Source organism: Primulina tabacum, chromosome 5 (genome assembly GCF_025594145.1).
Source record: "Primulina tabacum isolate GXHZ01 chromosome 5, ASM2559414v2, whole genome shotgun sequence".
NCBI classification, from domain to species: domain Eukaryota; kingdom Viridiplantae; phylum Streptophyta; class Magnoliopsida; order Lamiales; family Gesneriaceae; genus Primulina; species Primulina tabacum.
In genome coordinates this window covers 42,372,073-42,397,981 of record NC_134554.1, presented here as the reverse complement: position 1 = coordinate 42,397,981, position 25,909 = coordinate 42,372,073, and the positions used below count along the sequence as shown (strand labels likewise).

The window sequence follows — 25,909 nt, the reverse complement described above, 5'->3', positions numbered from 1 at the left end:
GTTTTATTTAATTTTAGTAGTCACAAACAACCATTCAAACTTCGTTGCTAAAGATTTGATAACTGGAAATAATAACTGTAAAATTCAGTCTCCAGTGGAACGATACTCGTACTCTCGTACATCATACTACTACTTAACATCGTGCACTTGCGATTAATTTTCGAGCTTACAAAATATATTTTTATTGAGGATTCTACAGTGCAAGTTTTGCTTGATCAACCTCAAACTCTTGTATATATAGCCGTCTCATACCATCAATGAGTTAATGCGTGAGCACGAGATTCAAAAGAAAAATTGTTTACGCATCTCAATTTTTCTAAAGTTGAGGGTGCGTACGCAAAATTTGTCAAAAGGTATGTGCAATAGCCGTCGTCATTGTTGACACACGTTTTTAATTTTTCTTTTGAATTTTCATTCTAATATGTGTCATAATTTCTTACATTCCTTACATATTATTAATATAAAAAATATTTACTTATGAACCCATAAAAGGCTTATAGGGGATGTGTTTCCTTTCGGCAGATCAACCAAAATCTGTTCCAGGAGGAATGGAACCAGCAGCAGCGGGAGGCTTGTAGACAGAAAGAAGTGGTTTCACGCTGGAAATCGTTAACATCTATACTAACTTATATGTATCACTCTTTCAATTTCCGTGCACCGCCACTACAGCCTATCATCTCCTAAGGGAAGGCGGAATCCATCGTGTTGGGTTGCGGTTTAGGATCCAATTTGGGACGGGAAATTGTATTCGACCCGGTTACTTGTCGGGTATATTAAAAGTTTTTTTTTAAAATCATTGAACTATTTTTAATTAACGTTTATTAAATTGCAACTTGATATATTTTGATATCTGATGCGATCCGGGTGAAATGGATGAGTCGGTCGTGAAAAAGATCGATTTTAGGTGCCCGAATGCGCAACGGAAGGTACAAAATTTTCGGTTTTTGCAAGAGAAAAATCGAGCACCTTAGTACTAATATGTAACATATACTAAACACCTTTGTCATACATAGGGTGTTAAGAAATTATACCTATCAACCTCTTGAGGTTGATGATGGCTCCAACTAAGGTGTAAACACCTTAGATCTTGATGGGATGAGTTGATCTACAAGCTTCCTCCTTTGAACACTCCTTGTTCAAAAATTAGGCCCACCACTTGCTAGGAAGATCCACTCATATTTTGCACTAGAAAAATATGAGGATTTTTCTTTGAGAAGTGAATTAGTTTCTCCAACAATTGAAGAACAAAAATGAGGGAAAAATTAAAGAGAAATTTCGGCCAAGTGTGTTGGAGTGGGAGAATGAATTAGTTGTCTAGGTTGTGGGAAAAGTTAAAGCTAGCATGTGCATGCCATGCCAATTTTTTAATCAAAAGTAATTCCCAACTCTTCACCTCCCGAGCATGCAATTTGAGTGGGCTTGTAACAATTACAAGGCCCATGAACTTTAATTTAATTGTCTCAAACATATTTGAGCCCAATTAAACTTTACTTGATTTTACTCAAGTCCACTAGTTAAATAATTATTTTCAATTGGGCTCTACAAGGCCCAATGTTATTTAATTAATTCAACACGTGAACTAATTTAATTATTTGGATTCTACTAGGCCCACTAGTGTTTAATTAATTCAAGCCCACTAGTGTTTAATTAATTCAACACTTGAATTAATTTAATTTAGACCATAACAATGTTTATGAAAATCACAATTTTCAAATACATTATTCACTTGGCCTACTTTTTAATTTAGGAACACATTTCTCTCATAGAAGTCATACTTCTATTTTTCTTTACACTTATAAACTCATTTATAAGCCGTTCAACACATTGAACTATTTTACTTCTCAACGGGATCTAGAAAGCTAGTACTTGTGTGGCCCTCAATGGTTCATTGATACAACTAGCCGTGGGTTCACATCTCCATGTGATTCGGACTAAACATGTCCTTATATGAGCATACCCCAATTGCTCCATTGTTACTTATCAACTCCTTGATAACAAGAACGTCAGAACTCAAATCTGATAGTACCCAACCAATCATGTTAAACGCCTAGCAGCATCGCTTACATGATTCCCTAGGTATCAAATGATAGTGCCTGCAAGAACCATTCAATTATGGTTAGCGTACAGTACGGTCTCTTCAACTCATATATCCCGATCGATTCGTTAACCATTGGTTTATCGAGAGTTGTCAATGAATCGATAATATGTGTCATGGCGTAGTTGCATCGATGGTGTAATCTATGAAACCCATTTCATAATTACCACCATACTCTGATCAGAGATTTCATACTACATACATATAGGATATCCATACCCGAAGGTAAGCGGTGAATCCCCGACTACAATGCATCGACTCCTATATGTTTCGACAGAACACCCAACCCTGCCACCTGATGACCCCATGAGAGTCGGTAAACAAGTCAAAGTGTAATTCTAGCACATAGAGTCTCAATGTTGTCCCGGGTCATAAGGACTAATGGTGTACAACCATAAACTAGGACGTTTCCACTCGATAAGTGAGAACCACTTGGAAAGTCCTTTATGGAGGGTTGTTCAGTGCACTCTACCAGGAGCACCTATCTGCATGCTCGGACATCACAATGTCCCCTACTAATGAAACATGGTACTCACATCACAGATACTAGTCTCGAACTCGAGCGGCCTATATCCTTCTTAGCGGCGGCTGAATCGACTAGGAACTGTTTAGAATATACAGTATTCCAAATATGAGTTTCATGATACTCATCATATGAGCATCTCATATTCTTTCTACTATTTGTATATTCAAGGGCTTTATCTATGCAACTAGCATGGGTATACAGATAAAGAAGTGCCAAAATGATAAATTCAAATATTATTAAAATAAAGACTGTTTATACATAGAGTTTCATTTTGAACACTCGGCGACCACTTGGCTCGACGTGCACCTACTCTAACAATCTCCCACTTGCACTTGAGCCAACTACCCATATGCTTCAAACCCATCGATTCGCGATGCTTCTCGAATAATGGTCCAGGTAAAGGCTTAGTTAGCGGATCAGCAACATTATCTGCGGAGCCGACTTTGTCAATCGTGACATCTCCTCTTTCCACGATCTCTCTGAGGATGTGGTACTTTCTCAATACGTGTTTGGACTTCTGATCAAACCTCGGCTCCTTTGCTTGAGCAATGGCTCCCGTGTTGTCACAAAACACCGGGACAGGAGCAACTCCATTAGGAATGACGCTCAACTCTTGGACGAAATTCCTTATCCAAACAGCCTCCTTTGCTGCAGCTGATGCAGCAATATATTCTGCCTCAGTGGTGGAATCCGCTGTACTGTCTTGCTTGGAACTCTTCCAAGAGACAGCAGCACCATTGAGCATGAATATGAATCCAGAGGTTGACTTCGAGTCATCGATATCGCTTTGGAAGCTAGAGTCGGTATAGCCTTCCAATTTCAGTTCTCCACCTCCATAGACCAAGAACAACTTATTGGTCCTTCTCAAATACTTGAGGATGTCTTTCACATCTTTCCAGTGTGAAAGACCAGGGTTGGATTGATATCTACTCACTACACTTAGTGCAAAAGCCACGTCAGGACGTGTAGATATCATCTCATACATGATGCTACCAATCGCAGATGCATAAGGAATGCTTGTCATCGCCGCTATCTCTGCATCAGTCTTGGGAGACATAGACTTGGATAGGGACACGCCATGACACATTGGTAGATGTCCTCTCTTGGACTCATCCATCGAGAACCGCTTCACGATAGTATCAATGTATGTGGATTGGGTGAGACCAAGCAATCTTCTTGATCTATCTCTATAGATCTGTATTCCCAATACAAAAGATGCTTCACCCAAGTCCTGCATCGAGAACTTACTCGCTAACCATATCTTAGTTGATTGCAACATTCCTACATCATTCCCAATGAGTAGAATGTCATCAACATAAAGCACAAGGAATGTCACAGCACTCCCACTGACCTTCTTATACACACAGGGTTCCTCAGGATTCTTAGTAAAACCAAACTCTTTGATTGTACTGTCGAATCTGAGGTTCCAACTCCTAGATGCCTGCTTTAGACCATAAATAGATCTTTGAAGTTTGCATACCATATGCTCACTTTCAATAGATGTAAACCCTTCAGGTTGAGACATGTAAATCTCTTCCTTTATATCACCATTAAGAAAGACTGTCTTGACATCCATCTGCCATATCTCATAGTCATACCATGCAGCTATGGCTAGCAATATCCTTATGGACTTGAACATTGCAACTGGAGAAAAGGTTTCATCAAAGTCAACTCCTTGTCTTTGAGTATATCCTTTTGCCATCAATCGCGTCTTGAAGGTTAATACCTTCTCATCCGCCCCAAGTTTCCTCTTGTAAATCCATTTACACCCTATGGGAACAATTCCCTCAGGTGGATCCACGAGATTCCACACTTGGTTCGAATGCATGAAATTCATCTCAGATTCCATCGCTTCAAGCCATTTGGATGAATCGGCATCAGATAACGCTTCCTTGAAGGTCCTTGGATCACATCCATGGTTAGGCTCATCATGGCCCTCTTCAAGAAGCAGACCATACCTCATAGGTGGTCTCGAGACTCTCTCGGATTTTCTAGGAGCTTGTATCTCCTCTCTTGGCTCTTCGGGTGTGGGTTCTATAATTGTGGGTGTCTCTCGAACCTCTTCGAGTTCTATTATCTCGCCTTTTCTATCCAATAGAAATTCCTTTTCCAAAAAGGTTGCATTCCTAGAAACAAACACCTTTGTTTCTTGGGGATGATAGAAATAATATCCAACTGAATTCCTTGGATATCCCACAAAGTAGGATAAAATGGATCGACTATCCAATTTATCTCTCACTGTCTGCTTCACATAAGTAGGGCACCCCCATATTCTAAGATAAGAATATTTGGGAGGCTTACCCATCCATATCTCATATGGTGTCTTGTCAACTGCCTTTGAATGGACATTGTTCAACAACAGTGCCGCTGTCTCAAGCGCATATCCCCAAAAGGATGACGGCAACTTCGTGAACCCCATCATAGACCGAACCATGTCCATCAAAGTCCGGTTACGACGCTCCGAAACACCATTCAACTGCGGTGTAGCGGGCGGAGTCCACTGCGAGAGAATCCCATTCTCCCTAAGATACTCTTGGAACTCGGCACTCAAGTACTCACCATCTCGATCCGATCGAAGTGTCTTGATGCTTCGTTCCAATTGCTTCTCTACTTCACTTCTGAATTCTTTGAACCTTTCAAAGGCTTCAGACTTGTATTTCATCAAATACACATACCCATACCTTGAAAAGTCATCGGTAAAGGTGATGAAGTAGGCATGTCCATGCTTAGTGGTGATGCTAAGCGGACCGCACACATCGGTATGGATCAAATCCAATAACCCTTTGGCTCGCTCCACATGGCCCTTAAAGGGAATCTTGGTCATCTTTTCTTTTAGACAGGATTCACAAGTCGTGAGAGCATTAATATCAGACATACCAAACATGCCCACTCCCACTAGCTTGTTCATCCTTCTTAGGGAAATATGTCCTAATCGAGCATGCCATAATTGTGCCGAATTTAGAGTATCTTGTTTGCGCTTGTTTGTTGTTATAGCTTGAACATTGTTAAGTGGCATATCTTTCAATTTTAAGGTGTAGAGATCGTTTTCAAGTTCTCCAGTACCAATTAAACATTCATTCTTGTAAATATTGCAAACACCTTTGCTAAATAAACAAGAAAATCCATCTTTATCTAACATAGAAATGGAAATAATGTTCTTCACCAAGTCTGGTACAAACAAAACATCTCTAAAAAATAACTTAAAATCATTGTTCAAATACAAGCAAACATCTCCTACGGCCTTAGCAGCAACCCTTGCTCCATTGCCCATCCTCAAGAAGTTCTCACCTTCCCTGAGCCTCCTACTTCTTCCCATCGCCTGCAAATCATTACAGAGATGTGAGCCACAGCCGGTATCCAATACCCAAGAAGTAGAGTTAATTGAAATGTTTACTTCCATATAGAACATACCGTTTCCAGAACTCTTCTGGGCAAGATATTCTCTGCAGTTACGCCTCCAATGTCCAGGCTTCTTGCAGTGATGACAGATGTCAACAGTCTTGTCAGCCTTCACTGGTGTGGCTGCCACAACGGGACCCGGAGTCTGCCTCTTCAAGGGCACGTTCTTCTTGGGACGTTGGAAAGAACGCTTCTTTCCCTTCCCAGGTGGACCGGTCTTCGTACCAGATGAAGAGCCCACAAAAAGAACCGGCTTCTCTTTCTTGATGGTGGACTCAAAGGTCACAAGCATGTTCACCAACTTCTCAAGGGTCGGCTCCATCTTGTTCATGTTGAAGTTCACCACAAAAGGATCAAATGAGCTAGGCAGCGATAACAGCAACACGTCGGTGGTCAACTCCGAAGGCAATATCAAATCCATGCCAACGAGCTTGTCCACGAGCCCAATCATCTTTAGGCCATGCTCATGGACCGAGGCCCCATCTCGCATGCGCAAAGTGATCAGCTCCTTGACGGTAGCATGCCTAAGAGGACGTGTTTGCTCTCCAAAGAGCTCCTTCAGGTGCAAATGAATGTCAGCAGCACTCTTTGCATCCTCAAAACGCCTCTGCAACTCATCATTCATAGAAGCCTGCATATAACACCTGGCCTTCAAGTCATGGTCACACCAATCCTTGTAGGTCTGCAATTCCTCAGGAGTGCAGCTAGCCGGAGCCTCAGCAGGGGGCGACTCAGTCAGTGTATATGCAATCTTTTCCGAGTTCAAGACGATTTTCAGATTTCTTGGCCAAGTGATGTAATTAGGTCCGGTTAATACGTGTTTTTCGAGTATGGCAGAAAGCGGATTGCGAATTGAAGACATTGTCAAATTTTGTACTGAAAAGTAAAACAGATAAATGTTAATGACTATTTTAAAATATTTAGTAAGATATAACGTATGGACTTTTACTTTATAAATTTTCGCTCCCACTGTTTTGACATTTTCACTACCCTCTAGTGAAAACGGGAAACTCCTTTCCTCAGTAGGTACGTAAGGTCCAATTAGCGAATTATGATCCCGAATAATATCAGCCAATCATAATCCCTAAAAGGTAGTTTCATATTGCATCACAATGCAACCCTCTACGTAAACTTTTGTCTCACGTTTGATTAGGACCCAATAATATGACGTTGTTCATCATCACGTGTCAAGCCTTACCCATCGATGTTGAACCTTAATGGACGGTCGTCACGAGTTCCCCCAATAATATGAGCCGAAATCATGGGAGTTCCACGTTGTTCACATCACCATGTCAATGGATGTCACAGCTTTCTAGCACCCAGGGCCCCCCACCCAATAATATGAGCCGAGCCCCGAGTACGGGTAGCGTTCATCATGCACCCATTGTCGATGGAAGACATGGAAATTATAAACAAATTTATAATTCCCCTTTTCGGACTTGATACTAATTTTGAATCTTATTCAAAATGAGGGTTTTTTAATTTTGAAAGGTCTCATCATTAATTTTTATTTAAAAGCTTGTCATGTTTGATCGTGTATGTTTGCCGGATTCATGCAACTTTGTTATTATCATAATAATAACGCACATACTCATTATTTATAACATATCATGCATATATTATAAACAGTAAACAAACAAAGATGATCAATCGCCCCAATACTAATGGCCCGTGTGAGCTAAACACGGGCCTAGGTCCAATCCTAGAGAAATGCAAGGGATGCAAATGCAACTATTACATATGCTTCCAATATTTACATGTCTTCGATCTTCATAATCATCATGGCCACCATCTTCCAATCTTGATCATCCACTATACTAATATTTACAAATAAATATCCATGGCAAATAGGGATACATCTCATGGGGGTGGGAACGGGCCATAAACCAAGCCCACTTTAAATTTGATAATTATTACAATCATTCAACACAAAATATCCTAGCATACACCTAGCAAATTGGGCTTGGGCTTTTGATCATCCTTCATGCATAATATCATATATCATACACCATCAATTAATCATCACAATAATTAATTGATCCAATATTATATATCTTGAACCAATCACTAACCGCCACGATTATAAACTAAATTAACAAAGTATACAAACACCTTTGTCTACTTTCCAATTAATTTATTTATAACCGAATTTCTTGTAAATCACAACTCGAGCGGCCTATATCCTTCTTAGCGGCGGCTGAATCGACTAGGAACTGTTTAGAATATACAGTATTCCAAATATGAGTTTCATGATACTCATCATATGAGCATCTCATATTCTTTCTACTATTTGTATATTCAAGGGCTTTATCTATGCAACTAGCATGGGTATACAGATAAAGAAGTGCCAAAATGATAAATTCAAATATTATTAAAATAAAGACTGTTTATACATAGAGTTTCATTGTGAACACTCGGCCAACACTTGGCTCGACGTGCACCTACTCTAACAGGTCGGGTGCTCCACCAGATCTGCTATCAGTATGATGAGGGAAATAAGAGCAAAATGTTCGGATCAGGAGCGCTTTCTTCCTCAAGCAGCCGAGAAGATCTGCAAACACGAAAGTAACCACGTGAATGGGCGCCGGAGGGGTATCCGGCGTGGCCACTCCGATGCTTAAGTCAGTGAAGGACTCAAGCAAGAAACCAATGTAACCAAATGATGGTTGTGCGATTGGTGTGGAAGGTGAGTAGTAAATGAACAATAAATGTGAGCATTCAATATCTGAATAGATAGTAATTGCAAAGAGAAAACCTGATATTTATAGTAGAGGATGTAATGATGACCTCGTTCTTTGCGATGCTCATTAATTATAGTAAGGCGACTGATTATACCTTATTATTCTGACATGTCAAATCTCATAGTAGTCACATCCAGCCTACCTGATTTTGTCAACAACTTGTATTAGTGTCAGAGATAGGACGGCTGCACACACCCTACTTTGTCGGCGTAATTAAATGCGGCACTCATATCGAAACGTAACGAGTAAAATGCTTCTTAGGAATTTACATGAGAGCCCGGGCATCCAGCAGCTTGGGGAGATTACGTCCCGGGTGTTCAACGGCCCGGCCCTTTGATGGGCCTCTTCACCGATTCTCCCTGTCAAGCTACTTCTCCGCGGTTTTGGGTCGTCCGAGACCCGAGCTTCCTTTGCCGGCCTGTCTTGCTGCCTTGGGTTGCCCATGATCCGGGGATAATCCATCTTCCTGACCCGGACACTATCCATGGCCCGGGGCATCCCGAGCATTATCTGTGTCCCGGGACATCCCGGGATATCAATATCAAATGGTTAAAGTTGATAAATAACGATAATTTAACTAAATTTGGAATTCGGGATTCTAAGCAAAAAAAGAAAGCTAAATTGGTTACATCAATCAACTTTTTAGGTATATTTGAGATAGATTATTATATTGTGTTAAAGACCAAAATAGAATTGGAGATGCATACGTGTACAAAAAGTCAGTCCACTTACTCATTCAACCAGCTTTGTCATATAAATATCTTTTTTCTTCTTCTTTGCATATACTTGAACATTCATTCTAAGATTCACTGGATTTCATTATCATTTGTCCTAAATTGCCTAAATCGCTCTATGAACATAATCAAGCTTCACGATAATGGTTTGTTAAATTCTCTCTACTCTATAAGTCTTGGCTTCTCACAATAACTTGTTGATTTAATGAACAAAAACTGTAATTTTGGTATAGATTATATATCTGAGAGTTTTTACGCCAAGCCCAACTGGTCTGACTCTAGATTAAGTTTAGCAAAGCATGACTCTGTGAAGGGTCAACTTAACCGATATCACAACAGTAATGTACTTGGATCACGTTTGATGATAATTGTAAGACAGTGGTTATGGGTAAGATAATCATGGAAATATTGTTATTAATGATATTCTGCTTGTCGAAAAATTATGTTATAATTTAATTGATGTGATCTCGCTGAAATGGGTGAGCCGGGCAAGAAGTTCCAACGGATCAGATCAACAATTTATAATATTTGGGAATTTTGAGTGAGGATAACGGCTGTGGTAGCACCTGCAAACAATGAAAAGAACTCGTGAATGGGCGCCGGAGGGGTGTCCAGCGTAGCCACTCCGATGCTAAAGTTAGCAGGTTGAAGATGAACACAAGTAATATTTGAGAGAAAATTTGTTTAATGCTTAGAGTTCAAAGATTTCAGAATGTTTAAATGAAATTAATACATGCTATTTATAGTAGAAAATGAGGTAGATACCTCGATTCTTGTGCCACCTACTAAGTATGGCAAGTCGGCTGCCCATACTTGTAGCTTCTGATGACTTCTAGGACACTCCAAGCCCAAGTTTTTCTGACATATTAGACTATCTGTACCAATCACACTCGAGTATTGTGCAAGTTTCGAGGTGGCCCGGGTAATAGAGTACCCGGTTACTTGTATGAGAGCCCGGGCTATGATGATTGCCCGGGAAGAAGTGGAATACCCGGGAAGCTGGCTCTAATATGGGCTTCCCAATTAATAAACCGTGTTAAAGACGACCTGGATCCTTATGGGGGTATCACCACCCATCCTTAAAATAGTCGGGCTAGAGCTTGACTCGCTGTCCCGATCAGTCATACTTGTACTTTTTGTTGAAAAATAATTTAGAGTGTGTAAGAGGATCGGGGGCTTCAAATACCTCATATAGGAAAATGGGATATCGGGGTCTGACACAACCCGGGCTTTAGGTATTGTGTCGTTTAGTATTCTCGAGAAATTAATGTAGTGTCATAATGGCGCATGCTTTAGCATTAAATTCTCGCCGAAAATCGTTTCGCATTCCGAGAATCCGATAAGTCTGACACATTGATAATCGTGCACGTCCTTTCACATGCCCGGTACAATTTACAAGGCTCATCACGATCGTCCACGTGTTCTTAGATCAACGGCTGAGATCTTTCCCCCACCGCCTATATATACTAGGCCTCCTATTTTCGAAAAAACACTTTCAAATTCACAAACTCGGCGAAGCCTTTGCAAAATTTTTTCTCGAAGTCTCCTCTGCGCAAACTCCTTCTTCTCCGGTGAACATCCGTCGCTGCAACCACCCATCTCTCTTTCTTAAAATCGTAAGTTCTCTCTCCCAACCATGTCTAATTCTACTTCCTCTACTTCTGAAGCCAATGCGCGAGGCTCTCCCAGTGATGAGTCCACCGCCCTGCGCTCCCACTCCTCCTCATATCCCCCTCGCCGTCGCCTCCTATCCCAAACTTCTCAAAAATAAAAAATTCTTCAAACCAAACCCTCCTCTTCGGGTACCTCCCGCGTCTCTAAAAAGGACAAGGGTAAGGGCAAAGCCCGGGCTTCTGGCCATCCTTCTACGAAGACCCTGGGAGTTCCTTGGTTCTCCTCAATGAGCAGCTCTCTGCGCTCGGGGGCGGACGAGGAACTCAGAACTCTGGGGTCTATTCCTTCGTCCTATTCTATCGTAATCCCCGGGGCCTCTAATAGGGCAAACAATCCTCCCCCGGGTTATACCATCTTTTTTTGGGACCAAATCAGAAATGGTCTTCGTTTTCCCCTCCCTCTCTTTTATATTCAGGTCGCTAAGTTTTTCGGTGTGCCTGTCAACCAATTCCATCCCAATTCCTTTCGCATCATGGCTTCGGCCTATGTTCTATTTAAAATGAATAATCTTCTTATCAACCCCCTTGTTCTTCAGTATTATTTTTCTTGCCAGCTCGGGGATAATGCATTTTCCTTGACTGCCTGGCAAAATGCCCGATTTCTTGATGACATCCCTTCCTCACAGAAAGGGTGGAAAGGAAGATATTTCTTTATTCAACTCCCCGATCCTCTCCCCTGTTTGACCGGGTTTCTCCCTTCTTTCCCAGCGCAACCCGCCCTTCCTCAAGCTTACAAATTTGAGGAACCTTTCCTCACAAGTCAAACCCTGATGGAGGGCCACAAATATTCCTCCTTCGTTCTCATCTCCAAAGAGAATCTAGACGCTTATGGGTTGAGTGCCCGGGCTGAGGACGCTTTGGACAGAGCGATTGATGAGGCTGCTGGCTCGGGCGCTCAACCTGGTATATTTATTTTAGACCTATACTTTATTTTTCAGTAAATTTGCAATTTATACTGACGCTACCTTTTCCATGTTTGTGCAGATAACTCAAGAATGCAGGAGACCTTTGCAAAGAAGTGGGAAACCGAGAAGGCGACTAAAGAGAAGAAGCTGGCAGCCCGGAAAGCTGCTTTGGAGAAGAAACAGGCCGAGGAGGCGGCCCAACAAGCACAACGGGCTTGGGTCGAGGCCCAATGGGAGGAGGAGGCCACCCAAGATGAATCCCGGGAGGATTCTGAAGACCACGTCCCCCTGACCCAGAGGAAAAGTAAGGCTGTCACAAGCCCGGAACAGATTATGGTCGAGGATAGTTGGGAGGTGGGTCAAAGCTCCTCCCAAGCGACCCGGTCAACCACCCCTCCCCAGCAGCAATGTAACCAACAGCCTCCCCTCCTCGAGCAGCCTCCCCGAGCCAATATCCTTGATGCGGGGTCCTCGGCCAGGGGGCTGAAGATTCTCAAGCAGCTCCTTACACCTGAGGAAGAGACCCGCTTGAAGAATTCCCGAGCCTCTGCCAAGCTCTTTGAGGGTTCAAACAAACTCTTGGAGGTAAGTTCTCACGAATTTTCTCAATCTTTTCTTGCTCTGATCATTGTTCATTCTTACTGATTTTGGTTTTGAACAGGCTGCTCACCTACTGGTCTCGGCCTTCGAGGAGTTTGCCGGGGCTGCCACTACCTCCGGTAAGCGAGCATGGCACTTCCAAGATAATCAGGAGAGGCTACAAGAGGAGTTAGCCCGGGTCCGAGCTGCTCACGAGGAGGAAGTAGCTAATCTACGCGCAGCCCTGGACAAGGCTCAAGAGGACATTACTGAAGGCCTTGTCCGAGAGGAACGTCTGTAAGGTTCTCTGTCTGTCTCGGAATCGAGTCTCCGCGCCGTTTCTGAACAGGCAGAGTTACAATTGCATCGAGCTGAGAAAGCTGAGAGTGCCCTGGCCCTGGCTGAATATAATAAGGGCAAGTGGCAGGCCTCCTTCCTTCAATCTCCTGAGTTCAAGAAGGCCGTGGTAGATAAGGCCTATCCTCTCTTTCAGACCGGTTTTGAAAAATGCCGGGAGCAATTTGAGAAAACTGGACTCTTGCCTCCAGATAGGGAAAACTTTCCCGATTTTGGTCTGGCCATTGTTTCCCTTCCCAAGGAAGCCGAGGAGGAGAAGGAGGCATCCCGATAAGAGCAGCCCGGGCCTGAACATGTAGATATAGATTAAGATCATTTTTTCATTCGTATTTTGTAATCGTCTTGGCCTTCGGGCTTTTATTAATGAAAATTTTCATTTCCCCTTATCTTCTCTGCAGTCATATCCCGATAATTCTTTCAATAACCTGGGTGATATAACTGTTTGTATGCAAATAACCCAAAAATTTTCTAAGTGTTGCGAATTAACCGGTAACTTTAAATAAGTACCTGGGATCTTGATCCCCGTAATGAATAAAATGCCTCATACTCCGTAAATAACCCAAATGTAAGCAACCTTAAACCCGGATGTAAAACTTTGGCTGGCGCGTATAACCAAAGCAGAAAAATCGGGCAAGAGAGCATATCTTCGGGGTTTAGAATGGTCAAGGTATAGTGCCCCGAGCCAGGGATGTAGTGCCCTGGGCTTTTAAGAACCAAGGTGCGGAGCCTTGGGCCGGGAAGCATGTCCCAGTACTTGGGAATGGTCGAGGTGTGGTGCCCCGAGCCAGGGTGTAGTGCCCTGGGCTTTTAAGAACCAAGGTGCGGAGCCTTGGGCCGGGGAGCATGTCCCGGGACTTGGGAATGGTTGAGGTGTGGTGCCCAGAGCCAGGGTGTAGTGCCCTGAGCTTTTAAGAACCAAGGTACGAACCCTTGGGCCGGGGAGCATGTCCCGGGACTTGGGAATGGTCGAGATGTGTTTCCCCGAGTCAGGATGTAGTGCCCTGGGCTTTTCAGAACCAAGGTGCGGAGCCTTTAGCCGGGGAGCATGTCCCGGGACTTAGGAATGGTCGAGGTGTGGTGCCCCGAGCCCCAGGGTGTAGTACCCTGGGCTTTTAAGAACCAAGGTGCGGAGCCTTGGGCCGGGGAGCATGTCCCGGGACTTGAGAATGGTCGAGGTGTGGTGCCCCGAGCCAGGGTGTAGTGCCCTGGGCTTTTAAGAACCAAGGTGCGGAGCCTTGGGCCGGGAGAGCATGTCCCGGGACTTGGGAATGGTCAAGGTGTGGTGCCCCAAGCCAGGGTGTAGTGCCCTGGGCTTTTAAGAACCAAGGTGCGGAGCCTTGGGCCGGGGAGCATGTCCCGGAATCTTGGGAATGGTCGAGGTGTGGTGCCCCGAGCCAGGGTGTAGTGCCCTGGGCTTTTAAGAACTAAGGTGCGGAGCTTTGGGCCGGGGAACATGTCCCGGGACTTGGGAATGGTCGAGATGTGGTGCCCCGAGCCAGGGTGTAGTGCCCTGGGCTTTTAAGAACCAAGGTGCGGAGCCTTGGGCCGTGGAGCATGTCCCAGGACTTAGGGAATGGTCGAGGTGTGGTGCCCCGAGCCAGGGTGTAGTGCCCTGGGCTTTTAAAAACCAAGGTGCGGAGCCTTGGGCCGGGGAGCATGTCCCGGGACTTGGGAATGGTGGAGGTGTGGTGCCCCGAGCCAGGGTGTAGTGCCCTGGGCTTTTAAGAACCAAGGTTCGGAGCCTTGGACCGGGGAGCATGTCCCGGGACATGGGAATGGTCGAGGTATGGTGTCCCGAGCCAGGGTGTAGTGCCCTTGGCTTTTAAGAACCAATGTGCGGAGCCTTGGGCCAGGGATCATATGTCCCGGGACTTGGGAATGGATCGAGGTGTGGTGCCCCGAGCCAGGGTGTAGTGCCCTGGGCTTTTCTTTAACAACCGGGGCCTAGTACCTCCCGTCATAAGACAATAGAAACATTCATAACACTCTTTGAGAGAATATATCTTTCATTCATTTCTTCCATCAGATAATTACATCTGTTATGCATAGTACTTCTTTAAATTAAATACATTCCAAGGCCTTTTGAGGGGATGTCCTTGAGCATCCTCTAAATAAAAGGATCCCGAGCTGACTCTCCGGGCGATTTTATAAGGTCCTTCCCACCGAGCTTCTAGCTTCCCAACATCCCTAGCAGGGTTGACCTTCTTCATGACTAGATCCCCTATTTGGAAGTCTCGAATTCGTACCTTTCTGTTATATGATTTCATAACTCGGTTCCTGTATGCTTCCATTCGAATGAATGCTCGGTCTCTCTTTTCTTCTACCAAGTCCAGATCCATGGCTCGGCTTTGGCCATTATTATCCGGGTAAGATTCTACCCAGGAAGAAGTTTGCCCGATCTCAACTGGAAGGACTGCTTCAGAACCATATACCAAGTTGAAAGGAGTTTCCTTGAGTAGTGCGCGGGGAGTAGTTCTGTAAGCCCATAGAACACTGGGTAATTCTTCCACCCAATCCTTTCCTTTGCCTTGTAGCCTTGTCTTCAGTGCTTGTACAATAATTCTATTGACAACTTCTGTCTGGCCATTATCTTGAGGATATGCAACAGAGGCTAAAAGATTGAGTGATCTTCATTTCCCTGCACCATGACGTAATTTCTTTGCCCTGAAACTGTCTCCCATTGTCCGAGATCAGTTTTCTGGGCTCTCCAAACCGGCATACAATATTCTTCCACAGAAATTTCAATACCTCCTACTCAGTGATTTTTGCCAAGGGCTCAGCTTCTACCCATTTGGAAAAGTAATCAACAGCTACTAACAAAAAAATTTTCTGAGCCCGGGCAATTGGGAACGGACCCACGATATCCATGTCCCATTGATCAAAGGGGCAAGATGCCCAGATAGGCTTCATGAGAATGGCCGGGCTGTGCTTAAAATTCGAGTGATGTTGACAGCCCTCACAAGCTTGGACCACCCGAGCATAATCTTGACTTAAGGTTGGCCACCAGAAATCCGACAAGCATTGTTTTTCGAGCCAAAGACATTCCTCCGAGGTGCTCGGCACAATAGCCTTCATGAATTTCTCGGAGGACATAATCCACCTCTTTCTCAGATAAGCATATCAAAAGAGGTCCCTGGAATGATCTCATGTACAAGATATTATTTAAGAGTACGAACCTAGGAGTTTGTCTCTTAATTTGTTGAGCTCGGGCTTTGTCCTCGGGTAGTTCATTATTTATAATGAACTTAATAAGAGGTGTCATCCAAGAATCCTCGGGTACTAGTACTATTCTTCCTCGGTGGAAAGGATCAGCCGAGAGACATGCAGGACCTCCCGGGTGCTAACTTCTGACAAAGAAGCAGTCATTTTTGCCAAAGCATCTGCCTCGCCATTCTCCTCCCGGGGTATTTGCTCAATACTCCAGTCAGCAAAGACTTCTGCTTGGGCTTTGAATGAGCTGTAAGTATTTGAGCATCCTGTCATCCTTAGCTTCATAAACACCTTTTATTTGTTGAGTGATGAGCTGTGAATCAGAATACAGGATAATCCGGGAAGCTCCAACTTCCCGGGCAGCTCGGATACCCGCAAGAACAGCCTCATACTCGAACTCATTATTGGTTACCCGGGAGTCAATCCTTAGTGCTAATTTAATCTTTTCTCTCGGGGGAGATATTACTACCACTCCAAATCCACATCCAGCAAGGCTAGACACCCCATCCACAAATATTCTCCATACTTTTTCTTCCTCGGGTTGAACCATTTCTGATAAGAAATCTGATAAGGCTTGTGCTTTGATGGCAACCCGAGGCTTGTACTCAATGTCATATTCTCCCAACTCTACTGTCCACATGATCATCCGCCCGGATACTTCTGAATGAGTCATGATCCTGCCAAGAGAACTATTGGTAAGAACAATGATTTGATGTGACAGGAAGTAAGGTCGTAACTTCCGGGCGGTCATGATCAAGGCCAAAGCAACCTTCTCTATTTCACTGTAACGGAGCTCGGGACCTCTTAGAGCATGGCTGACGTAGTAGACAAGCTTTTGATCAGAGCCTTCTTCTTTTATTAGAACCGAGCTGACAGCATGCTCCGTAGTAGAAAGATAAACAAATAGTTTTTCCCCGGGCTCCGGCTTTACCAATACAAGGAGCTCTGCAAGGTGAATCTTCAAGTCCTGGAAGGCCTGTTCGCATTTCTCATCCCACCCGGATTGTTGGGCCTTCCTTAGAACCTGGAAGAAAGGATAACTTCTGTGTGCTGACCAGGATATAAATCGAGATAAAGAAGCAATCATCCCGGTCAGCTTCTGCACTTCTTTGACAGATCGGGGAGATGGCATACACAACACGGATTTGACTTTTTCCTGATTCACCTCGATCCCCCGATCTCTCACTATGAATCCCAAGAATTTGCCACTCTTGACACCAAAAATACACTTGGCAGGGTTAAGCTTGATCCCATGATGCATGAGAGTGGCAAAGGTTTCCTTTAGATCGACAATAAAGCTCGCAACTTCCCTGGTCTTGCCCAGAATATCATCCACATAAACTTCAACATTCCACCCCAGCTGTTTCTCAAAGACTTTGTTCATTAGACGCTGGTAAGTAGCCCATGCATTCTTCAACCCGAAAGGCATTACGATATAACAAAATGTATCTCCCGAGGTAATGAAGCTGACTTTATCTTGATCACTCTTGGCCAGGGGAATTTGATTATATCCCTGGTATGCGTCCATGAAACTCAGTAATTCAAAACCTGAGGTGGAATCTACCAGCTAATCAATACTAGGTAGGGGATAATGATCTTTGGGACAAGCCTTATTAAGATCGCGGAAGTCTACACACATCCGCCACTTTCCGGTAGATTTAGGCACCAGCACCACATTCGAAAGCCATGTAGGAAATTGAATTTCTCGAATGTGGCCGGCCTGCAGCAGCTCCTTCACCTGTTCGTCAATAACTTTGTCTTTTTCAGGACCAAAGTGTCTCTTCTTTTGCTTTATCGGGTGAGAGCCCGGGAGAATATTCAATTGATGCTCCGATATCAGGGGTGAGATCCCTGTCAACTGCTGTTGGGACCAGCAAACTACATGAATATTAGCTTTTAAACAATTGATCAGACTAACCCGGGTGGATGTGTTGAGGTCTCGAGCCACCCGGATTTGTTGCCCCGGTCCGACCTCTATCATCTCCTGCTCCTCCTCTACCACAAAATGTACTTCGCCTTTCTCTATCACTCTTCCTCTCACTTCATCCATCCTTACTTTCTTCCCTTCCCTCTTAGTTTTGCTCTGATCAGCCCGGACTGCCTCCACATAGTATTTTCGGGAAGAAGGTTGATCCCCCCGGACTTCTCCTACTCGGGCTCCCACAGGAAACTTTATCTTTTGGTGGTAAATGAATGCCATCGCTCTTAATTCATTCATAGCTGGCCTCACCAGAATGATATTATATGAAGATGGGGAGTCCACTACAGTAAAAGAGGTCATCACTGTCTTCTTGAGATCCTGAGAGCCCAGAGTTAGTGGTAGGACAATCTCCCCTTCCGGGTAGACCACATGGCCAGCAAAGCCAAAGAGGGCAGTTTCCACAGCTTCCAAGTGAAAATCCCTGCAAATCCATCTGCACAAAGGCATCTTTAAAAATCACATTTACAGAATTGCCCGAGTCAACAAAGACCCTTAAAATGTCATAATTCGCCACCCGGGCTTGGATCACCAAGGCATCATTATGGGATAGATTCACCCCCTTCAAATCTTCTGGGCCGAAACTAATGACCGCCTCATTCCTCCTCGTCTTCTCTACCTCCATACATTTTCTCCTATTTCTCGATTTCCTCGCTCGATTGGAGTCTCCATCAGTGGAGCCTCCTGATATCATTTTAATCAACCCCGTGGCAGGGGGCAAATTCTTTTTTCTCTCGGGCTCGGGCTCTCCTCTTCTCCCGAGATCACTCATTGGATTACTCCTCATACCTCCTCCTCGGGCACTGGATCCTGGCTGCCGAGATGTCCAAGGTGGCAATCTCGGTCTCTTGTTGTCATGACTGGGTCCCGGGGCAGAAGGTAGGGCTGTAAACGAATCGAATCGAATCGAATTTTATGAAATTTTCAGTATTCGAGCTCGAGCTCGAATTCGAATAAACATATTCGAAGCTCGATTTGAAACTCGAACTTTTATTATTTTCGATTCGAACTCGATTCGAACTGAGGCTCGAGTTCGAATTCGATGCGAACTCGAATAATATTATATATATTATAATTATAATATTATATATATTATATATATACTTAATAATATTATATATATATATATATATATATACTTAATAATATTTTATTTATTTTTTAAATATAATGCTAAAGTTCGCGAACAATCGAACAATATAATTTTAGCTCGAATTCGATTAGAAAAATATTCGAACATGTTCGAGTTCGGCTCAAATTCAATAATTTCGAATTCGAACCAAATATTATTTGAACCGGCTCGAAAAGTTCGTGAACGTGTTCGGTTCGTTTACACCCCTAGCAGAAGGTAATACATAATCTCCCTTCACTGTCTTGCAATCCTCGGTGTTATGATAGCACACTTTGTGGAGAGTGCAAAATCCTATCTTTTCTAGTTGGGACAATTGATGGTCCGGGGCCAGATCTTTACTGTATTCTTGTACTTCCCTTTCCCGGGTAATCTTCAGAGGCACATGATGAGAGAAGTGCCCTGGATTACCCCTCTTCTGTCCTCTCTCCTCGGGCTTGGACACCCGGTCCACTCTCTCCTTCCTTACAGCCTCCCTCTTCTGTTTCTGAGCTTCTTCCATATTGATATACTTATCTGCCCGGGACAATAAGTTTTCGAAATCCCCGGGCACTTTCTTGGTCAATGATTTGAAGAACTCCCCCTCCCTTAAGTCCTGGGTGAATGCGGTAGTCTTTGTCTCGGTGGCGCAAGTAGGAACGTCGAGAGCCACTCTATTAAATCTTTTAATGTAAGACCTCAGACTCTCTTTCGGGCTCTGCTTGACCTCGAAAAGACTAAAAGCAGTTTTCTTGTACTTTTTGATGCTGCTGAAATGGTGTGAGAACACCTTTTCGAAGTCTTTGAAAGAATTAATACTTTGAGGAGCCAAACCCTCAAACCATCTTTGAGCCGAATCCACCAATGTAGTCAGGAACACCTTACACTTGATTCGATCAGTGTAACAATGCAGCATGGCCATATTCTCAAACCTGGCCAAGTGCTCCTCGGGTCTGCGTTACCATCATAATCTCTCACCTTGGCCGACTTGAAATTTTCCGGGAAGGGGTTCCCAGACAATAATGTCAGCAAATGGGCATTCCTTTGGTGATTTCCCGGGAAGTTCTCCGGCTTTCTAGCTGTCCTTCCAGCACCTTCATCTTCTGTCTCAACTCAACAACTCTTCCGCCATGGTAGGAGATTTGGACCCGGCGCTGGATTCCTCGTCTTCTCCTCTTACCTCCTCCTCCCTTATCTCCTGCTCCCGCTCCTGCTCCTGTCCTATCCCCGGGTGGTGTAACATGATGAGAAACTTCTTTCCTGGCCATAGCTTGCTTTATGGCATCAGATACAATCTTTTGCAGCTCTTCCGGGGTCAAAGTAATGAGATTTGGTCCGGTGTTACTAACATCAACTTGTCTCGAAGTCTGCCCTCCATCATCCTGGGCGCGAGAGTTATCTTGGTTGGTTCTTCTCGTACGAGCCATATCAACGTCTTGAACTCAAATTTCCCACAGACGGCACCAATGATGTGATCTCGCTGAAATGGGTGAGCCGGGTAAGAAGCTCCAACGGATCAGATCAAGAATTTATAATGTTTGGGAATTTTGAGTGAGGATAACTGGCTGTGGTAGCACCTGCAAACAATGAAAAGAACTCGTGAATGTGCGTCGAAGGGGTGTCCGGCGTAGCCACTCCGATGCTAAAGTCAGCAGGTTGAAGATGAACACAAGTAATATTTGAGAGAAAATTTGTTTAATGCTTAGAGTTCAAAAATTTCAGAATGTTTAAATGAAATTAATACCTGCTATTTATAGTAGAAAATGGGGTAGGTACCTCGATTCTTGTGCCACCTACTAAGTATGGCAAGTCGGCTGCCCATACTTGTAGCTTCTGATGACTTCTAGGACACTCCAAGCCCAAGTTGTTCTGACATATTAGACTATCTGTACCAATCACACTCGAGTATTGTGCAAGTTTCGAGGTGGTCCGAGTAATAGAGTACCCGGTTACTTGTATGAGAGCCCGGGCTATGATGATTGCCCGGGAAGAAGTGGAATGCCCGGGAAGCTGGCTCTGATCTGGGCTTCCCAATTAATAAACCGGGTTAAAGACGACGCGGATCCTTATGGGGGTATCATTAATCAATATCAGTTATATTTGTGATAATAGTTATTTGGTGGAGTTTCATAAGAAAAACTATTTAATTAAAGAAGATGGTAATCTAACTTTGTTGAAAGGAATTAGAAATGGAAATACCTATAAGATTGATTGGAATAATAACTTCCTAGCCTCCTGTTTTGTAGTAGTTAATCAGGATAAAGTGGTTATGGAATAAGCGATTGAATCATATTAATTTTAGATCAATTAACAATCTGCGTAAATTGAATTTATTGGTTGGATAACGTGATTTGAAATTTGCTAAGAATCATGTATGTTCAGTATGTCATTTAGACAAACAGACCAGATCTAGTTTTTAAAAATATGGGTAGCAAAATGACATCTAGATGCTTAGAACTATTGCACATAGATTTCTTTGGACCTATGCTTGTAATGAGCATAGCAGAAATGAAATATACTCTGATAATTTTTTATGAATTTTCTAGATTCACATGGGTTATATTCTTGAGTAATAAAGACTATACATGTGCCCAACAAATTAAGTTTCTTAGACAAATCCATAATGAAAAATCAATTTCAATAATCAAAATTAGAAGTAATCGTGGTACTGAATTCACCAATAAAAATCTTGAATCTTAATTATTAGAACAAAGAACTAATCACGAGTACTCAGCTACCGAAACTTCTAATCAAAAAATGGAGTCGTTGAACGAATAAATAGGACCATGAAGGAAACTGCTCGCACTATGATTGCCGATTCAGGGATTTTACAAAGATTTTGGGCAAAAACAATCAACACTATATGTTATACTCATAATCGCACAATGATCAACAAGAAGGCTGGTGAAACACCATATGAAATACGGAATGAGAGTAAGCCTAATATATCTTATATTCATGTATTTGGATGGAAATCTTATATTCATGATATAAGTAAAAATCATTTATCTGCATTTGATGCTAAGTCAGATGTTGGTATATTTCTTGAATACTCTGCTGTCAATAAAGATTTTCACGTATTTAATAATAAAACTTTGAACGTTGAAGAAATTGTTAATGATGTATTGGATGAAACTGAACTGATTGATGATCAAATTAACCTAGTTGATCTAAGTAATCAAATGAAAGACATCGACATGTTCAGATTCTATCAGATGAAGGTAAAAACAAAAATCCACAACTTTCTTCAAACTATAAGGTCATTATATTTGACAAGTATTATATATGAGATTAGCTAATGCTCCTCAGATATATCAAATAAAAATTATCTTGACTTTATGTTAGGGGTGTTCATCAGTCAGTTCGGTTTTAGTTTATCTAATTTTGGTTCGGTTTTCGATTTTTGAATTATGTAATCCGAAACCGAACCATTGTAATTCGGTTCGGTTTCGGTTTGGTAATATAATGGACCGATTTATACGGTTCGGTTTGTTTGGTTTAATTAATAATATATCATAAAGTGAAAAAAACATTAATTTTTTCAAGCATTTAATTTAAATTCATAAACACATATATTCAAAATTCAAATCATAGCAATGAAGTAAAAAAATATGAAGCAAAAAAGCTACTGAAGATAATGTTTGATGATGGTGTCGCAATTCTGAAGGAAGAAAGGGAGGTGATCCAAGTAGTTGATGCCATATTGCCTGCTGAATATTAAATCAATGCAACATCTTCCAAAAAAAAACGCCCAAATGTTAATCATCCCACTAATTATTAAATCAACAATCAAATATGAAAGTCTATAAATCATAAATTCCTAATCTTAATACAAAAATTTAATATAAATTAATTTATCATACCTGATTAATAGATGCAATTATATGTCAGTCATACAAGGAACACCTCTTCCCAAGCTGGCCAAATCTGGAAAAAAAATTATTTTTATCATCTAAAAAATACAATATTTGTCACATTAATATAAAAAAAATTTGTAACTTTTACCATCTTCAAATTTCTCGAGCTTATCCAAGTCTTCTTCTACTGTAATATGTGAAGATTCATTACGAATCCAGTCTTGTGCACAAACAAGAGCTTGCACTAATTTAGGAGTTAACGAACTCCTAAATGGATCAAGCACACGGCCTCCAGTACTAAATGCACTTTCTGACGCCACAGTAGAAATAGGAATTGCTAACACATCACGAGCCATTTCAGTAAGAAAAGGAAATCTAGGCTTGTTAACTTTCCACCAAAGCAAGATATCAAAATTTTCATTTCCAGGCTCTACTTCTTCACCAAGATATTTGTCCAACTCTGACTTAGCACCCATAATTCCACACATGGCTCTGTGCCTCAAGTATTCTTGTTGAATTAAGGTTTTTTTATGTGCGCTTCCAGAACTTGACATGTCATTGTCAATTGTTTTACTAGCTGAAGTCAATGATTCAGATTGAGATTCTTTTGAAGTTCTCATTCGATACTCATCATATAAAGATATCACATAGAGCTTTAGATCATCTCTCATTTTTCCTCCTTTCTCTTCTCCATACATACTCAAAAGAACAAAAGCAACATACTCAAATTTGAAACGAGGATCTAACACACAAGCAACAAAAATCATTTTATTCATCTTTTTTGGAGCGCCCCAATACTTTTCAAATTTAGCTTTCATCTTCTCTGCCATACAACTCAAATCAGTATCATCACTATCCACTAACATTTTCAAAATGCAAGCAACTTCACCAATTTCATGAAAGTGAACATTTGAAGTAACATATGATGACCCCGATACTCTTAAGATAAGTTTGTAAAAAGTTTCAAGAAACTTTACCATGTTTCTTATTTTCTTCCAGTCATCATTAACAAAAGCACCCACAATATTTCCATCTTCACAAGTGTGATTAAGAAGATTATCCAACAATCCAGGATCAAGAAAACCATATCTCACAAAGGCATTCTCAAATTGTTGTGTTGTATTCAACATCAAATAGGTCGAATTCCACCTAGTAGGGACATCCAAACACAATGATTTTTTACTCTCTATTTTTTCAATTTCACAACAATCTTTGAATCGTTTCATCCTTGCAGGATATTGCCTAATGTATCTCAAAGCTTGTCGCACACGTTTCACAGAATCACCAACTTCTTTCAATCCATCTTGAACAATAAGATTAATTATGTGAGCAACACATCTAACATGAAGGTGACTACCATCCATGAAATTAGTTCCCCATTTGCTAAATTGTTTTGAAAGTTCTTTAACTGCCGTATCATTTGAACTAGCATTATCAACTGTAACAGTGAACACTTTGTCCAAACCCCAATCAATTAAACACTTAGTTATTGCAATTTTCATATCATCACCTTTATGACTACTAATTGGACAAAAATACAAGATCTTCTTGTGCAGTTTCCAATCTTTATCAATAAAATGAGCTGTGAGACACATATAATTGATTCGCTGTATTGAAGTCCATGTATCTGTTATGAGACAAACTCTTTGATGTGTGTCTTTAAAAAACAACTTAAGTTTTTTCTTTTCTTCCAAGAAAAGTTCAAAGCAATCTCTCGTTATTGTAGCACGGGAAGGAATTCGAAATAGAGGTTGTATTAAATTAATAAAATGCTTGAACCCTTCTCTTTCAACAAGACTAAAAGGTTGTTCGTCCATAATTATCATATGAGCTAATGATTTTCTACATGCTTCTTGGTCAAATCTCCAAATATTAACTGAATTTCCACTATCTTTTGAATTTTCTTGAAATCTTAATTTGGCTTGTTTAGTCCCAGCATTATGAGGATTTTGCGTACATTTTCTCAGATGATTATTTAAAGAAGATGTTCCATTGGCATTTGAATCAGCAGCATAGTTTGAACTACAATAAAGACACCTTGCTCTTTTATTCCCATCACAATCAACATACCTTTCAAAATGTTCCCACACAATTGATCTAGGCTTTACGATTTTTCTCTTCTTTGAATCCTCCGTGGTTTTTGCAGAAGATGCAATAGGCGGCTCGTTATTTGAATTTCTACTTTCACCGAGTGTACTATCAATTTCAGCCATCTAATAATACAATAAACATAATATGAAGATTAAAATAAGAACAAATGAAAAAATCCAACAAAGGTAAAAGAAGTGTGTAATTAAATCAATGTATGACATACCCACACGAAAACCATAAATCAAATTATATGATCTTAATGATTTAGCCATTCTGGCAAGAATATAATTAAAAACAATGGATTTTAGTCTACATCTTGTTATTATTACTTGTCATTCAACTACTTGACCCCATCATATATATATCTGTCAGGGGAATATCAATATTCATGTTTGTTCTAAAGGCAAAAATATAGACACACATGAATAACAGCATATTTAAATATCAAGATATTAAGTTTAACTATATCTTGTAAGATCAATATCTTGTCTCTTCTGCCACGTTGAAGAGAGCTATTGGCTGAGACAATATACATGCTCGATTCCGTGCATTGTGCTGTTGCCTGTCTTGGCTCCAAAATATATAGATAATCATCGAACTTTCCTAAACTCTCGAAGTGACAATTGAATTTGTTTACCCCTCACTCTCTCGTTCCT

The 25,909-nt window shown here is 41.8% G+C and overlaps 2 protein-coding genes across 2 annotated transcripts; both read right to left on the bottom strand.

The window, feature by feature from the left end:
* Positions 1-17,786: 17,786 nt before the first annotated feature.
* LOC142544492 (uncharacterized) lies at positions 17,787-18,969 on the bottom strand. Its single transcript, XM_075651535.1, has 3 exons — positions 18,730-18,969; positions 18,192-18,647; positions 17,787-18,080 (listed from the first exon to the last, which is right to left on the bottom strand). The coding sequence occupies exons 1-3, from the start codon at positions 18,967-18,969 to the stop codon at positions 17,787-17,789; spliced, it is 990 nt and encodes a 329-aa protein (XP_075507650.1).
* A 514-nt stretch (positions 18,970-19,483) lies between these two features.
* On the bottom strand, positions 19,484-20,227 carry LOC142544491 (uncharacterized). Its single transcript, XM_075651534.1, has one exon. The coding sequence runs from the start codon at positions 20,225-20,227 to the stop codon at positions 19,484-19,486; it is 744 nt and encodes a 247-aa protein (XP_075507649.1).
* Positions 20,228-25,909: the final 5,682 nt, after the last annotated feature.

What these genes read in the sequence shown, in the direction of transcription:
- LOC142544491 (XM_075651534.1), bottom strand. Translation starts at nt 20,227, where the DNA reads ATGGCCATGCTGCATTGTTACACTGATCGAATCAAGTGTAAGGTGTTC.
- LOC142544492 (XM_075651535.1), bottom strand. Translation starts at nt 18,969, where the DNA reads ATGAGTGATCTCGGGAGAAGAGGAGAGCCCGAGCCCGAGAGAAAAAAG. An exon ending in TATCCCATAATGATGCCTTG is followed by an intron (nt 18,648 to 18,729) that starts GTGATCCAAGCC and finishes TGATTTTTAAAG; the next exon opens with ATGCCTTTGTGCAGATGGAT. An exon ending in AGGAGCAGGAGATGATAGAG is followed by an intron (nt 18,081 to 18,191) that starts GTCGGACCGGGG and finishes TGGTCCCAACAG; the next exon opens with CAGTTGACAGGGATCTCACC.